The 17,902-nt window shown below is 36.5% G+C and overlaps 1 protein-coding gene and 1 pseudogene across 1 annotated transcript; one reads left to right on the top strand and one right to left on the bottom strand.

The window, feature by feature from the left end:
• Positions 1-607: 607 nt before the first annotated feature.
• On the top strand, positions 608-8,838 carry LOC134274531 (uncharacterized; annotated as a pseudogene).
• A 2,058-nt stretch (positions 8,839-10,896) lies between these two features.
• Positions 10,897-17,586, bottom strand: LOC134274533 (hillarin-like). Its single transcript, XM_062756811.1, has 5 exons — positions 17,264-17,586; positions 16,771-16,959; positions 15,163-15,251; positions 14,512-14,652; positions 10,897-14,106 (listed from the first exon to the last, which is right to left on the bottom strand). Exons 1-5 carry the CDS (start codon positions 17,567-17,569, stop codon positions 12,393-12,395), a joined length of 2,439 nt encoding a protein of 812 aa, XP_062612795.1. The 5' UTR covers positions 17,570-17,586; the 3' UTR covers positions 10,897-12,392.
• Positions 17,587-17,902: the final 316 nt, after the last annotated feature.

The following is a 17,902-nucleotide window of genomic DNA, read 5'->3' as shown; positions in this document are numbered from 1 at the left end:
CCTGGTTTTATTTCTACAAGAGTTTACAATGTTTTACAGTCTTCAATTTACTTGTTCATATTTATTTACACTTTTACCGAGTACCCGGGTACTCGATCGGAAAAACGTCCGAGTAACCGAGTACTGAAAATTGACCGATTTGACATCCCTAATATATATATATATATATATATATATATATATATATATATATATATATATATATATATATATATATATATATATATATATATATATATATATATATAAATCATTTGAAAGAGCTGTAAATCTTTTTAAAGAGGGTGATTTGGTTTGTGCTTTCTGCTGCTGAAAGTATAATCAGTTATCTGTCATAGATCCCAAACTTTGTTCGCTGAAATACAAATTTATCATTGAAATATGAAATTTAAAATTACCCACATTTTCTAACCATTTCTTTTCTTGAACCGAGTCTCCGATAACAACCGAGTAGCCGATAATGCGTTGAGCAGTGTGTTACAATAAAACTCTATTTTATTTTGGCGTCAAAAAAAAAAGAATTGAAATTCATGAAGTCATAATTAATACACTAATTATGACGTCACAATCAATCTGATTCAAAGCCATTTGCTGATCTGAAAAAAATCATGGGTCTCCTTCAGAGTTGTTTTGTCAGAAAAAATAAGGTTGGTGTCGCAAAGGAAGAGATGGAAGCGTACGAGAAAGTGCGGAAAACGATGGTCACAGAGGAAGTGACAGAAAAGAGAGTCGGTGTGGCCTTTGATATTACCTTTTTCTGAGAGGAAACTCCAAAAAAGCCGCGACCAAGACTGCTTGACAATAAAACGGGAGATTTTGAAAAATGGAGGGGTAGGTTTATGCTAAAATTAATATATACTTGCGGTAAGACATGTTACTTTTTAAAAAAATATTCTATGAAGGACTTAGATACATGTATATATTTTTCTAATGTTCATACTTACCATGATCTCGAAAAGATTTTTTGCGACTTCCTGATTTTCAGTAGGTTAATAACTGGAGGATATGGCATAGGATATTTTTTTGTTCGTGCTAATTTTGTCAGTGATTATAATGTTTCAAATTACATTAAATTTTGTATCTTTCAGAAAAAGTATTTAAGAGCATTTATTTAACTATATTTGGCAGAGTCTCAAGAAAAGACACAGGCCGAAAAGCAGGAGCGGGCCCAACAGAACTGCTGTTGGCAGAAGGATAGAACGTACGCTGAACTAGGACCTTAGGTCCCCTGCTCAGTTCACGTCTATCGGGCCTGTTTACTCCGCAACAAAATGTAGTGCGTTGCATACGTAAAGTGAAAATAGAATAAATCGTAATACTGTGAAGCCTTTTCAGTGTTAAAAAAAACAACAGAAAATTTATTTTTGTAAAGGAATAACCATCTGATGGGTATTAGAAAACAAAGAGGGGGGAGGGGGTTGCTGAGCAACATTACCTGCAATATTATAAGATATGTGATATATAAGATTTAACATTTATGGATTATGTTGGGTGACCTGTGGTCTCCCCTATGATTTTATTATTCCATGTAAGGTTATAGTATCTATAAAACACAGTGCCTAACCTCTGATCTCCTTACTAATAGTAAGCGACTCAGAGTAAACGACGTCCAGTCTCTGCATTCGCAGATCTCTAACAAGCAGGGGAGACGAAGATTTTGCCCCCTACCACACCATTCCTTTTCATTTCGCTCGGACTTTTCACCAATCCTGTAACATAATGGAATAATTATTTGTTAATAAATTATTTAATACCTCCTTTGTCTTCCTTATGAGGTCATGCTTCAATAGGCGACCTCATCAGTAGGAGGACCAGAGGACACCTTATATTGCACTTTACATTAGAAGGGGGAACAAAAGTTATATTCTAAATCAGTAGGGGGACCAGTGGTCATCTTATTTGTACATCAGTAGGGGGACCAGAGGACACCTTATATTGTACATCAGTAGGGGGGCCAGAGATCACCTTATATTGTACATAAGTAGGGGGACCAGAGAACACTTTATATTGTACATCAGTAGGGGGACCAAGTGTCACCTTATATTGTACATCAGTAGGGGGACCAAAGGACAACTTATATTGTACCTCAGTAGGGGACATCAGTAGGGTGACCTGAGGTCACCTTAAATTGAACATCAGTAGGGGACCAGAGGACACCTTAATATATTGTACTTCAGTAGGGGGGACCAGAGGTAACCTTATATTGTACATCAGTAGGGGGACCAGAGGACACCTTATATTGTACATTAGTAGGGGGACCAGAGGTAACCTTATATTGTACATCAGTATGGGGAGCAGAGGACACCTTATATCATACATCAGTAGGGGGACAAGGGGTCACCTTAAATTGTACATCAGTAGGGGGACCAGAGGACACCATATATCGTACATTGGTAGGGGGACTAGGGGACACCTTATATTGTACATCAATAGGGGGACCAGAGGTAACCTTATATCGTACATCGGTAGGGAGACCAAGGGTCACCTTATATTGTACATCAGTAGGGGGACCAGAGGACACCTTATATTGTACATTAGTAGGGGGACCAGAGGACACCTTATTTTGTACATCAGTAGGGTGACCAGAGGTCACCTTATATTTTATATCAGTAGGGGGACAGAGCCATCAGGTTAGTTTTAACGTTCGTCACTAGGTGGTCCAGAGGTTAACTAATATTGTACATCAATAGGTTGATCAAAGGTCACCTTGTATTCTATTTCATTATGGAGACTAAAGGTTACCTTTATATTGTACAACAGAAAGGTTTCCAGAGGTCACCTGATACTGTACAAGACCAGACGTCAGATTACATTGTACATCAAAAATGGAAACAGAGGTTACCTTATACATCAATAGGGGGTAAGAGGTCACCCTATGTTGTAGATCATTATGGGGACATACAGTCACTTTATATTTTGTATTGTATATAAATAGGGAGATCAGTGGTCTCCTTTGTTGTACATTTTTAAGGAAACCAGTCATAAATGAAATTTATATGATTGCAGAAATACTCAGTAAGCCATCAACGATTCTAGACCCATGTTAACCAAGAGACATTTAAAAAGAAAATAAGGGCGGACCAGAGGTTACAGATAAAATGCATATTAACGGGATACTCGAGGTTCTCTTATAAGAAGCGACAAGAGGCCTATGGGTCTTATAGGTCAACTGAACATCATATAAAACTTTAAACAATTGATTTAGGTTCGTGCTTTGAACCAGAGGCCAAGACATTCGCAATTTTGAAAAAAAAGCACCATTGCTCATAATAACTATACTTGGCATGCTTAGTTTGTCTACTTAATGCCTATATAGAGCGAAGGGGAACAAAAACTGCATTTCAAATAATCAGTAATAATTAGCAATAAATAGTAGTGCCAATTGACCGCAAAAACCCTCATCCTGTGGTCATACATTTCACAATGTTGGAGAAGGCACCCTTGTTCATAAAAAAAAATTGGTTCATACCAAAGAACAAAATTTAAACCATTTATTCAATTACAGTATTTAATTAAAGCCCGCACCCCTCAATGGTACCCATGAGCAAGGGACCTTGAAATTTATAATTTTGGAAGAGGCTCCCTTGCTTATCATAACTATATGTGGTTAGTTTAACTGTTATCCAGGAGCACAGAGGAAGATTTTTTAAAGAATTAATGAATTTTAACTTAACAATTTATATAGCCTCACCGTAATACCAGAACCCCTGACCTTTGGGTCATGAATTTCAAAACTTTGGAGAGAATACCCTTCGTAATCATAACCATGCATGTAGTTAGTTAGTTTTATATCCAGGGGCAGAGGGAAAGATTTTCAAAGAATAAATACATTTCAAGATATAAATTTTTATAGCCCTGCCCTAACCCCAGGGCCCCTGACCCTAGGACAATAAACTTCACAATTTTGGTAGAGGAGTCAATGCTTATGATAATTATGTCAACAGTTAGACGGCTTGATGTCAATCAGTAAAGAAGATTTTTAAAGATTTCATCAATTGTAGTAGTTTCTCCCCAACTTTGTTGCCTTAGGGGGTGGAGGGCAGGGACCATGATTTAAAAAATCTCTTCACCCATATTTATTTATTTAATTTCTCGTAACAATGTAATATTTTTTTTGAAAATCTACCAATTCATTAAAAACGATCAAAATTTTAGACTAAAATTGCGCTTAATTGCAAATCGAGAACTTATTCCACGTAATGATATATTTTAACTTCTGGAAATGTTTATACCAAAATCGGTTGTAAATGGTTGAGGGATTGCAAAGAAAGGCTTAAAATGTTTGAATGTAAATGCACAAGAAGCCAAAAAAAAACCCAGATAGCAATACGTCACATGAGCTGATTCAGGTGACCAAATAAGGAGTTCTTTGGTCTCAATATTTATGTAAAATATTAAGTGTCTTCCGGTTTCTCCATTCAAAATAGGGGTTATATTACCAGTAGGGTTCAAAATAGTGTGATCATTATTTTTAATGATGTACAATATAAGGTAACCTCTTGTCCCCCTACTGATGTACAAATTACGAGGGCTGTTCAATAAATAATGTCCTGAACTCTAGTATGACATACAATACAGATATATGGCATTAAGCTTGACTTTTTCTCATTATTGAATCTTTAATGAATTTATGGAAGTTTATGTGACCACTTTTCATCACAAAGATTCATTGTGAGAAGCTGGAAAACAAGGGTATTCAAGACTGCATTAAAAATGAATGGTGCAGAATCAGTAAATTAGAGTGAAATTCAACCGTTCATTGCTGTAAAACTTGTTAAGAATCCCAAAGAAATCCTCACTGAAATACTAGTATGTAAAATTTACAGCAATCAATGTCTGTTTTATAGACAATTGAGCAGGTGGATTTCAATGATAAAAAATATATAATAGGCATCAAAAATGGATACCGTCCTTGAAAACATTACAACAGCAAAAAGACTGATTTATATGCAATTTTCTTAAATATTAGTGGTCTTGTTGTTCAAATTCGTATTCGGGGAGGCAGTTTAATTTCTGGAGGAATCTAGAAAGGATTTTTTTTTTGCGAATAAAGAGAATCAAGAATCCACTACATTAGATTTTTTCATGGCAGCGTCCTCACCCGCACGCCCTGAAGAGTAAATTAGTCGTGGGGATAAACAGAAAGTTCATGTTCTTTCGCATTAACAATGTTCGCCAGATCTTTCGCCTTTTGACTTGTTTCATTTTTCCCAAATTAAAAAAAAACCTTTCAGAAAGAAGAAACAAGTCCAGAAAATCATAGGTTTAGCCATTATCCAGTATACAAAGAGTCATACCCAAAATTAATGAGTTCTAAAAACAATAAGAAATTGGATAAAAAATGTTTACAAACATGTGTTTTAATTAAAAGATAATATTAGGTTAAATCATTATGAATGAATTATTGAAAAGCGTCCTTTGTTTCTTTTCGAGCACGAGGACGTTACTTATTGAGCAGCCCTAATATAAGGTGATCTCTGGTACCCCTACTGATGTTCAATATAAGGTGACCTCTAGTACCCCTAATGATGTACAATATAAGGTGACCTCTGGTCCCCCTAATGATGTACAATATAAGGTGACCTCTGGTCCCCCTACTGATGTACAATATAAGGTGACCTCTGGTCTCCTTATCGATGTTCAATATAAGGTGACTTCTGGTTTCCCTACTGATGAACAATATAAGTTGACCTCTGGTCCCCCTACTCATGTACAATATAAGGTGACCTCTAGTCCCCCTAATGATGTACAGTATAAGGTGACTTCTGGCCTTCTTATTGAGTACAATATAAGGTGACCTCTGGTCTCCCTAATGATGTACAATATAAGGTGACCTCTGGTCCCCCTACTGATGTACAATATAAGGTGACCTCTGGTCTCCTTATTGATGTTCAATATAAGGTGACCTCTGGTCTCCCTTCTGATGTACAATATAAGGTTACCTCTGATCCCCCTACTGATGTACAATATAAGGTGACTTCTAGTCCCCCTACTGATGTACAATATAAAGTGACCTCTGGACCCACTACTAATGTACATTATAAAGTGACCCCTGGTCCCCCTACTGATGTACAATATAAGGTGTCCTCTGGTCAACCTACTGATGTACAATATAAGGTGACCTCTAGTCCCCCTTTTTGATGTACAATATAAAGTGACCTCTAGTCCCCCTACTGATTTTCAATATAAGGTAATCTCTGATCCACTTACTGATTTATATTATAATGTTACATCTGGTCACCCTACGTATGTACAATATTAAGTGACCTCTGGTCTCCTTATTGATGTACAATATAAGGTGACCTCTAGTCCCCCTTATTGATGTACAATATAAGGTGACCTCTGATCTCCCTACTGATAAACAATTTAATATAACCCCTGGTCCCCTACTGATTTACAATATAAGGTGACCTCTAGTCCCCCTTATTGATGTTCAATATAAGGTGACCTTTAGTCCACCTACTGATTTTCAATATAAGGTAAGCTCTGACTCACTTACTGATGTACATTATAAGGCTACCTGCGGTCACCCTACTTATGTACAATATAAAGTGACCTCTGGTCTCCTTATTGATGTACAGTATCAGGTGACCTCTTGTCCCCCTATTAATGTACAATATAAGGTGACCTCTAGTCCCCAATATTGATGTTCAATATAAGATGACCTCTTGTCCCCCTACTGATGTACAATATAAGGTGACCTCAGGTCTCCTTATTGGTGTTCAATATAAGGTGTCCTCTGGTCCCCCTACTGATTTACAATATAAGAGACCTTTAGTCCCCCTAATGATGTACAATATAAGGTGACCTCTGGTCTCCTTAATGTTGTCCGATATAAGGTTACCTCTGGTTTCCCTATTGATGAACAATATAAGGTGATCTCTGGTCTCCTTATTGATGTACAATATAAGATGTCCTCTGGTCCCCCTACTGATGCTCAATATAAGGTGACCTCTGGTCCCTCTAATGATGTACAATATAAGGTGACCTCTAGTCCCCCTACTGATGTACAGTATAAGTTGACCTCTAGTCCCCCTTCTTGATGTTCAATATAAGGTGACCTCTGGTCTCCCTTCTGATGTACAATATAAGGTTACCTCTGATCCCCCTACTGATGTACAATATAAGGTGACTTCTAGTCCCCCTACTGATGTACAATATAAAGTGACCTCTGGACCCACTACTAATGTACATTATAAGGTGACCCCTGGTCCCCCTACTGATGTACAATATAAGGTGTCCTCTGGTCAACCTACTGATGTACAATATAAGGTGACCTCTAGTCCCCCTTTTTGATGTACAATATAAGGTGACCTCTGTCCCCCTACTGATTTTCAATATAAGGTAACCTCTGATCCACTTACTGATTTACATTATAAGGTTACATCTGGTCACCCTACGTATGTACAATATTAAGTGACCTCTGGTCTCCTTATTGATGTACAATATAAGGTGACCTCTAGTCCCCCTTATTGATGTACAATATAAGGTGACCTCTGGTCTCCCTACTGATAAACAATTTAATATAACCCCTGGTCCCCTACTGATTTACAATATAAGGTGACCTCTAGTCCCCCTTATTGATGTTCAATATAAGGTGACCTTTAGTCCACCTACTGATTTTCAATATAAGGTAAGCTCTGACTCACTTACTGATGTACATTATAAGGCTACCTGCGGTCACCCTACTTATGTACAATATAAAGTGACCTCTGGTCTCCTTATTGATGTACAGTATCAGGTGACCTCTTGTCCCCCTATTAATGTACAATATAAGGTGACTTCTAGTCCCCAATATTGATGTTCAATATAAGGTGACCTCTTGTCCCCCTACTGATGTACAATATAAGGTGACCTCAGGTCTCCTTATTGGTGTTCAATATAAGGTGTCCTCTGGTCCCCCTACTGATTTTCAATATAAGAGGCCTTTAGTCCCCCTAATGATGTACAATATAAGGTGACCTCTGGTCTCCTTAATGTTGTCCGATATAAGGTTACCTCTGGTTCCCCTATTGATGAACAATATAAGGTGATCTCTGGTCTCCTTATTGATGTACAATATAAGATGTCCTCTGGTCCCCCTACTGATGCTCAATATAAGGTGACCTCTGGTCCCCCTAATGATGTACAATATAAGGTGACCTCTAGTCCCCCTACTGATGTACAGTATAAGGTGACCTCTGGTCCCCCTACTGATGTACAATATAAGGTGACCTCTGGTCCCCCCACTGATGTACAATATAAGGTGACCTCTGGTCCCCCATTTTGATGTACAATATAAGGTGACCTCTAGTCCCTCTACTGATTTTCAATATAAGGTGACCCTCAAAGGATGTACAATATAAGGTTACCTTTGGGCCCTTATTAATTTAAAATGTAAGGTGACCTGGGATACCTCTAATGATGTACAATATAAGGTGACCTCTGGTCTCCCCACTGATGTATAATATCAGGTTAGTTTTTGTCCCCCTAATTACTTTAACATTTCTGCTTATATATATATTAGAAAGTATATCTGTATAAAGTTATAAGATTATTTTGGAGTAAGACAAAGAAAACTGTCTATTATATAAAATTCAATCAATATATAAGGTGACCTGAGGTCTCTGTATTGATATCGATGAATTTACTTTTGTGCCTTTATTGCCTGAAGAGTTCCTAAAATGTGTTATTACTACGGAAAATGACGAACTATTTGCGGGGGACCCGAGGTCCTAGTTGAGCGTACGTTTTATCCTTCTGCAGAATGGAGAGGAAGCCCGTATTCAGAAAGAGATCGAAGTGGCTCATAAGGAGAACGAGAGGCTGGAGAAATGCGTCAACCATACTGCTGAATGAAACTAATTAAAACTTCCTGATAATATTTATGTTAACAAAGGGGAAATTAATTATGATATCTTAAATGGACCCAAAGAGAAAAGACCGGTGATCTTATTTTGTGTTTTTTTTCTTTAGCTTTTAATCATTTGGATCTTTTTTCCCCTTTGACTCAATTTCTTCAGTGTGAAATTTCCAAAATGTCGTCGTCGGAGACAGATCTTGAGGCTAGCATGGCGGACAAAATTTAATATTCCAACTTTCTAGCGTCTTTCGGAACTTTCGCCCCCCCCCCCCAAAAAAATACCCATTCTGTCAGTGATCAGGAATGTATGGTGGCATATTTCTGCCCTTTGTGTGCAAGTTATTTTTCTATCAAATATGTCGACATGCAAGATAGATATGTCAACATGCAACATAAATATGTTGACATGCAAGAAATTGCAATAAAATAAAAATCATAAAAAATCTTCATAAATCTCAAATATTGTCCACATGTGACATCCAACATGCTAAATGCTACTTATTTATGTTAACATGCAAGATAAATAATGTTGACATGCAACTTATTTATGTCGACATGCAACTTATATATGTTAACATGCAACTTATTTATGTTGATATGCAACTTGGTTATATTGACATGCAAGATAAATATGTTGACATGCAACTTATAAGTTGCATGTCGACATAAATATGTCGCATGTTTACATAAATAAGTTGCATGTCAACATATTTATCTCGCATGTCAACATAACTAAGTTGCATGCCAACATAAATAAGTTGCTTGTCGACATATTTATCTTGCATGTCAACATAAATAAGTTGCATGTCAGCATAAATAAGTTGCATGTCAACATAAATAAGTTGCATGTCAACATATTTATCTTAAATAATAATCTTATTTATCTTAAATAACATAAATAAGTAGCATCTAGCATGTTGAATGTCACATGTGGGCGATATTTGAGATTTTTGAGGATTTTTTTTATAATACTTATTTGATTGCAATTTTCTTGCATGTCAACATATTTATGTTGCATGTTGACATATTTGATAGAAAAATAACTTGCACACAAGGGGCAGAAATATGCCACCATAGGAATGAGTATAAACTTGGAAAGCCCATCCCGTCAGCGATCAGCATTAGAGGTTCCTCGTCAGAAATATTCAAACTGTGCATGAAACACCCATTTAGAGTGTCCTAGTGCTCCGTTGTTTCCTCGTTTCAAAAATTCTAAGTAAAGTAAACTTTTGAACTCTATATTTTTTTTTTTTTTTTTTTTTTTTTTTGTTATTTATAATTATTATTCAGTTCCATACGATGTGGTAGCAACACATTTACAAAGATGAAACTCACCAAGTTTACTTGAAGAAAATTCTACAAGAGGATACATAAGCAATCTACAATTGTCATGGAAACAACGGAAATACAGTATTAAAACTCTAAAATCTTACTTTCTCTCCGTATTACATCTACGCCAATCTTTTTCAGAATTGTTAAGAACTACTATTTGCGCCATTTCAGACCGATTTTTGCAATCAAAGAAGTGGGATCGATTTGACAAACATTATCAATATTCTGGGCTGTGAGAAACTGCAAAAATATTTCGAACTGCTTTACATGAATTGTTTTTATATCTAAAATATTTCCAAAATGGTTACAGCAGATACAGATAGGGACAATTTTGCATGTTTTTTTTTTTAGATTTTGAAAAAATAGTTGCTTTCTCTTTTAACTTCAATATTGCACTAACACATGACTAATAGGGTTCAGTTCGGGGTAATTAACATATATGCTGAAATTATAGCATCTTTCTTCCATCCCCGGGAATGGATCCTATACTCGGATGTCATTCACACATATTTCACAACCAGTAAAGAGCAATCATTTTCATGCAAATTCAGTGTAGTTGAATTGTTAGATATCATTGAAAGAAGACTTTATCTGGAATTGATCGGAAGATGGACATTCCAAACACTATAAGAGCAATATATAGTGGTCTGGCATTAAAAAATTCAAGATCATTCAAAATTGTATGAAAGTTTCTTCTTCTCTTCAAAATAATAACAGAGATACAATATTTATAAGCTTGGCTTTATTGTGCTTAGATTTATAAACTATTCTATAAAGCTTTATAAAAAGACACAGATTGTTCAAGATTCAACTCTCCTAGCACTTTATATCTACTAACAACTTTACAACAGTTGTATAAAGAGAAATGAAAAAGCCATGTTTAATACATGTATATTGCTTCATATGAAATTTTTTTGGTGTAAATAATGCCATAACTATACGACTATCAAGTTGTATATACATCCAAAACGTCACAATAATTATAAATGATTTGGAAGGTATGAAATAATTGTAGACTTTGTTTTTAGATTTTAAGTACTCATTCATTTTTGTTTCCAGATGGGAAGCATTATTTGAACACATCCAGGTCTCAGCATAATCAAATAGTATACAGATAAAAATTTGGGGGGAAAATCAAGAGCAATGTTCTCACAAAATCAATACTTAATGAAAGAGCAATTTCTATACAAATAAAGAATTGATGTAATAGTATGCTCTAAATCTAGGCACACTTTTATTCATCTAAATGTCAATTTAAAAAAGATCAGGAGTTGAGAACAAATTCCAAAACTGCAGCACATAAATGCACATGTAAAAACGTGAATATATTTCACAAATATATTCTGTGCCAAAATTGGTAAACTTGCTAAATGACTAGTGTAAAAATAGTGCGATATCCAGAATCTTATGGTGAATGGTCTTTAACAAGATGTACTGAATTTGTGGCTAAACATACAAAACAGTGATTGCACTAAGACAAAGGAACAAATTCTGTAGACTTCTACCATGCTCTTAAAATAAAAGTTTTCTAAACATCAACACAACACATATCTCTTAAACAGCGTTCCAATTTAAAAAAAAAAACTAAAATAAAATGATTTCTATTTTCATTGTGAAGTTCATACACTTAAAGATTCATACATTGTTCTGTCCCTTGGTTCAATGATTTATTATATTAACAATAAAACACTACATGTACATTTATACAACACATTAAAGCACTTGTTTAACAAGCTATAAAATTTTTTAACAAAATAGATATCAGCCTAGCAAAAAAATAAATGAAATAAATGACGCAACTTAACATCTACAACAAGAAAATGAAAACAAGAATTGATCCCCCAAAATAAAATGATCATGCAAAGTCAAATCTATCATCAATAACTGTGTAAAATGTTATGGTTCACAGATATGATAATGATAAATTTGTTTAAAAATACAATATCATATATTTCCTAGAGTTAAATCAGTCATATCAGCTGTTTGATTTTATAACCATGAACTGCAATTAAGGCATCGATTTCAACACAAACATAAATGTCATGTACATGCATATTGATTTCAAAAGCTTTTCTAAAAACTGAGAAAGAAATATATTATATACATATTTGTTAAAGCAGGTGTACTAATCATTATGCTTGCAAAAAAAATATTTGATTAACATAAATAATCACAAGGAAAAAAATTAATATTCTATAATTCATTAACACATATCTAACTAAATCGCATATTCAAGCAGTGTTGCATAACTAGTTTTATCGCCGCCAAAGTTGGCATTCAAGGTGAACTTGATTCCTTTACCGTAGTAAGGTGCCAGATTGACCTCCCCTTGCCAAATTCCTGACTGCGGAGACTGAAGATGGGTCCACTCCTGGTCAGTCACCACGGCAACGGCCTCGGCCCGTGGAATCTGAACGTGGAAGTTGACGACGGGTTTTCCAATATCCTTGTGCACCACCAGGGGCTCCCACATGTAGCATCCTTCTTTCCATTGAGCGTACTGCTTAGGGAAAGGGTAGACCTCCTTAGTTTTCCTCTGGCAGTTGATTAGATAATTGTAAACCCCTGGTAGTTGTTGGTTGGGGTCATTGATGGGGATGGCATAGAGTTGTAACTTGTAGAACCCTACAGTTGGCATGTTAACCAGGAAACTGACCACGGAGCCTTTCGTCTGGGTGAAAACAAATTCGGGCATCTCTCGGTCGCTTTCAACTTCTATCAGATTGGCCGTTACTCTCATTTCCTGGGCAGTTGAAAACTGAATTTCTACTGAGTTGGTTTCAAGGTGAATGACTGGGATATGATGACTCAATGTATTCAGGCCAAAGTCATTGAATTTAGGTTGTGCTCCTAAGTAACCTGCAGGCAGCTTGGGTAGAGGAACCGTTTTCACATCTTCATTACATTCCACCAGATACTGGGCCACATGGTACAGAGTTGAACCTTCTGTTGTGGGGTCATTGGCGTAAATTTCTAGTCCAAATTCACCGCGACTTGGTGCAGTGATGTTAAAATACACAGTGTTTCCGACAATTCTATGAATCACATATCCTTCCAGGTCAGCATCACTACGGTCATTGTGCTTTAATTTTGCCATGAACTGCATCTGCCGGGGAATTCGGATCTGTAATTCGGCTTTTCCGTCCCTTGTGAGAATCTGAGCCGTCTGCTGGTAGGTGGCCAGACCATACCTGTAGAAAGACGTGCCAGGACCCCAGTTAAGGTAAGCACAGGGTGGGAAGGGGAGGGGCTCAGGCACTGAAACCTCTTCTTGGACAATTTTGTATTCACAGACTTGAGCGTAAACATTGTCCTTGTTTTCAGGTGTGTCTTCTTTGGCGTAGATGTAGAGAATGTAAGATCCCTTCACTGGTAACCTGAGGCGGAAGGAAGCAATGCCCCCTACGCTCTCCTGCATGCCGAACCGATTCAATTTTACCCCTTTGTACTCTTCATCGCCATTCTCGAATTGCACAGTGAAGTTGAAGGCAACAGCCAGCTTGTGAGCGGGGTACCTCAATCGTACATTCAATTCACCGCGTCCATAAATCACCGCTGTACGGTGACTCACAAACTCTAGTCCATATTTGAAAAATTGGGGTTTCATGTGGGGCATGTTCTCGAATTCCTCTAGGGTGATGGGCCTTTCCAGAAGCTGCCACTGGGGGTCGTCTGGGAAGTGGGTATAGATAAGCTGGTGGGGGTCGGGGAGAAAGAAGTATTCGTCCAGCTGGTAATGGAACTCCTCCTGGGAGGTGGGTTTTCCGATGATCCTCCTGGCCGCCCAATGGGCGTCCACCAGACACCATGTACCGTAGATGTACACCGCGTTCCAGGAGTGCTGGTTTGTGCCAGGGGTGAACTTCATGCCTGGTTTGTAGTCAGCCCCTTTAGCATAACCACTGATGATCCGGGAGTGCAATCCAGCAAAACTAAAAAACAAAAAAAAAAACATTATTTGCATTTATCTAATTAAAATGACCATGTTCCATCTTATATTAAAATCAAGTTCACAGTTTTTTTCTCTCTGCTGACAATGGTTGTAATTCTGTGTTTATATTAAAAGCATCTATAAAATATTTTATATTTAACAATGCCGCAGAGGATGAAAATTTTTACTCTTTCTGATGTAAAAATGAAGTTTATGCTACATAGACATCTCAACTGGTTGGGGAGATGACATACATGAATAAGAGTTGAACCTGCTTGCACACTGTATAAACACCATTACGTATGTGGTTTTACTTACTTGCACATTGTATCAAACACCATTGCATAGGCGGTTTTACTCACTTGTACATTGTATCAAACACCATTGCGTAGGTAGTTTCACTTACTTGCACATTGTATCAAACACCATTGCGTATGTGGTTTTCCCCTCTTTGAGTCCCAGCAATACCTCTTCAGGACTTCCTTTCTCCACCTTGTCAAAGTTTATCTCCTTTAAATTCTTTGTGGCTAACCATCGGAAAATGACTCTGCAATATCAAACCAGAGCAGTGTTAGTACAGAAAAAAAAACTTTTAAAAGGATAAAAACTAGCCTATTCTTAGCCATAATGAGGTAATGAGGTGTACTCATTTTCAGGAACAGTTTCTAAACAATACATGTACAATGCATAAATTCATTTATTTAGAAAGTTTCTTTCAACCATTTAAGAAAAGAATCTTTTCCATGAGCTTATGTTAAACTAAGTGTAAAATTTCCTGTGAAATCTAAATGGGTGTTAGTTTATATGTAACTATTTTTTTCTTGTGAAGAGTCATTGAACCATTCCATTTAAAAAATTGATTCTTTTATCTTCTTTTCTACCTCTAAGTCATTAAATCTGTCCAAAACTTTGTGCTGATAAAACAGAAATCATTCTACATTTGTCTGCCCTTTTTTTTTAGATACTGAGATTGTGCTAGTTTTGCATTTCCATATTAAATGAGAATATGGACTAAAATAGAAGCAGCACCTTGACTTTAGTCTGATGGTTAGCTTACCTGACTTTTTCGATTTCATTTGTGATGTCTTTGGAGAAGATCAAATCCCAAACCAATTCCCTGAAACTGGGATGTTCACTTTTGGATACCTATTAATAAATAAAACAGAACATTGAAATATACTATTGATTCCTAAATATACTAAAGGAACTAGAAAACTGACCAGTCAGCAAGGGCCCCGCCATGGGGTAGAATTAAAAGGGTGCAGCTTAAGGAATGATTAAAAAAATGTACGAAGAATAAGCAACAGCAACTGTATTCTTAAAATTTCAAGATAATTCCTGAATATTCAAAAACCTGAGAATAATATCCTTGTATTTACATTAGGCATTAAAGAACAACTTAACACTGAATGTATATTTAAACAATTATGAAGCTTGTGTTATATGAAATGCCAGCCTTCAATGAATGCAAATATCATGAAGGCTTGACCTTATCTTCAAACAAACAGCAGTTGCAGACAAAGGTTTTCATTAATCTTAAAGTGACAAAGAAAAGCCTACTAAATTTTCTGCAGCAGGCTAGATAATTAATCCCAAGGGATTAATTGTACCTCTCTCATCATTTTCTTCTAAATTTACAATAAGAACTTTTTTCAGTATTAATGATAGAATGGGGTTTTTATACAACTACATTAAAAATTAATAATATTCTTGAATTAATATATTCATTAAAAAGTGAAAAAAGTGAAAAAAAGTAAATCAAAAAATCTTCTTTAATCTATTTCTTTTTTTTAGAATTCAATGAAATCATAACTATCAAACAAAAATAAATAATAAAAATTTATATTTAATTCCACATTTCAGAGTGTTCATAGCATTCCAAATTGATTTAACTTCAAAACAAACTTCATTTGCAGACAGAAGTGGTAATTAATCTCAATGTGACAGATAAAGATAATGCTCTGGATTTTCTTCAGGAGGAAAGCTAATTAATCCCAAGGGACTTCTATCAGCATTCAGTTTACAATGGGAACATCTTCAGCAGTTATCTCTCTTTGCCAATGCATTCTAATATAAGTTAAGGAATCTACCCCACCACCCCAGCTCCAAACCATGGGACATAGAGAACCAAACTTAGCATCAAAATATGTATTTCTGCCTACTGAACTACCATACCAAATTTGTACTTGATTGGGCAACCATAAACAAAGTTGCCCGTTCATTCTTAAGCATAGTTAAGGAATCTACCCCACCACCCCAGCTCCAAACCAGAAGACATAGAGAACCAAACTTAGCATCAAAATATGTATTTCTGCCTACTGAACTACCATACCAAATTTGAACCTGATTGGGCAACCATAAAAAAAGTTATTAGAAAAAAACAGAAAATTTGTGGACGGAAGAGTGACAGACGGACAGACAGACAGACGGACAGACGGACGGACAGAGTGATTACTATAGGGCACCCGCAAATCCTTGCGGGGCCCTAATTAATTCTCCCTTGATTTTGTGAGAAGTATACTTTTGCAAAAAAAAAAAAATTGCTCAATAAACATTTACGGTATATATCAGTTTTGCTGGAAATTTTAAAAACCTTTTGATCAGCAGTCCATTCATGAATTCACACTCCCATAATTTAGCATGTAGAAGTCATTTATTACCCTACCTGTATGGCGTGATCGTCCACTGTGTGTAGCACCTGGCGGTCGATCTGGTCCAGACTGGGTTTCTGGCTGGCTGGGGCCGTAGAGGGCGCCACCGGTGGGGGAGCCTTCTCTTGTTCTGTCCTTACGGGAACCAGTTTAAATGTGGAGGGGGCGGTCGGAGGCTGCTGTCCGACAGAACGCTTCTCAACCTTTAGAGAGAGAAAGATAAATTCTATTTCTACAATGGCCCTCTCTTTTTATGACAATGAGTGAAATGTACTCACAATAGTACACATAGAAATACTTTAATACAATGAATACGTAAACATTTCATATACAAAACACTTCTTAATTAATATAGAAAATTTAAAGAACAAGTTTAATATTTTTTCATGAAAAGGTCACCAAATTTCCTGGTTTTTACTTCAATGCATAGTCCAAAATAATTTTTAAAACTCATTAACATAAAACATTTCCTTATACTAACATAACATATTACCGACTAAAACCTACCTGTATAGGCTTGCTTGGTGGGATATTGCTTATCCCTGCCTTCTGGGGTGGAGGCATGGGCACGTTCCCAGTCCCTGGGGTAAAGCCGTGAGAAGCCTGACCCTGGGGGTGGGCGAACTGGCTGTACACTCCTTGCTGTCTGCTGTCTGGGACCGTCCCGTACAGGTATTGCTGCTGAAGAAGCTCGGGGGGAGGGGGAGGGAGGTTCTCAAGGTCAATCTCTCCCCCATACCCTGGTCCCCCCATGTTCATGTTAGCCATGTTCTGGTTCAACTGAAAATATAAAACAAACATGTATACCTGCATATAAACAATGCATGCATCAAAATCAAAGATCATTTTTTACAAAGTTTAATAAGCAATTTTACATACTAGCTACAGTTAATTAGTTATTACTGAGTTAAATGTACAATTTTTCATACTAGCTATTAAAGTAAAATGAATAAATGAATTCAGAGCTATTGCTGTAGGTGTTGTAGAGGTTGAATTTATCCCCACAAATAATTTATCGATGTTCATGCAGTACCGACAGTTTCCATATAATCAATCACATATGTCCCCACAAATAATTAACTTCATCTAACCATGCAGTAGCACAAGAGGAAATTAATTTCTGGAACCTGATCAGCCATTTACTAA

The sequence above is a fragment of the Saccostrea cucullata genome, unplaced genomic scaffold, assembly GCF_032062105.1.
Source record: "Saccostrea cucullata isolate Sc308-1 unplaced genomic scaffold, CSIRO_AGI_Scuc_v1 ctg7792, whole genome shotgun sequence".
Taxonomy (NCBI): domain Eukaryota; kingdom Metazoa; phylum Mollusca; class Bivalvia; order Ostreida; family Ostreidae; genus Saccostrea; species Saccostrea cuccullata.
This window is presented reverse-complemented; position numbering and strand designations above follow the sequence as displayed.

Coding starts and splice junctions, on each gene's coding strand:
- LOC134274533 (XM_062756811.1), bottom strand. CDS start 17,569: ATGCAGGTATACATGTTTGTTTTATATTTTCAGTTGAACCAGAACATG. Junction 16,960..17,263: donor CACCAAGCAAGCCTATACAG/GTAGGTTTTAGT, acceptor CTCTCTCTAAAG/GTTGAGAAGCGTTCTGTCGG. Junction 14,653..15,162: donor AATGAAATCGAAAAAGTCAG/GTAAGCTAACCA, acceptor TTGATATTGCAG/AGTCATTTTCCGATGGTTAG.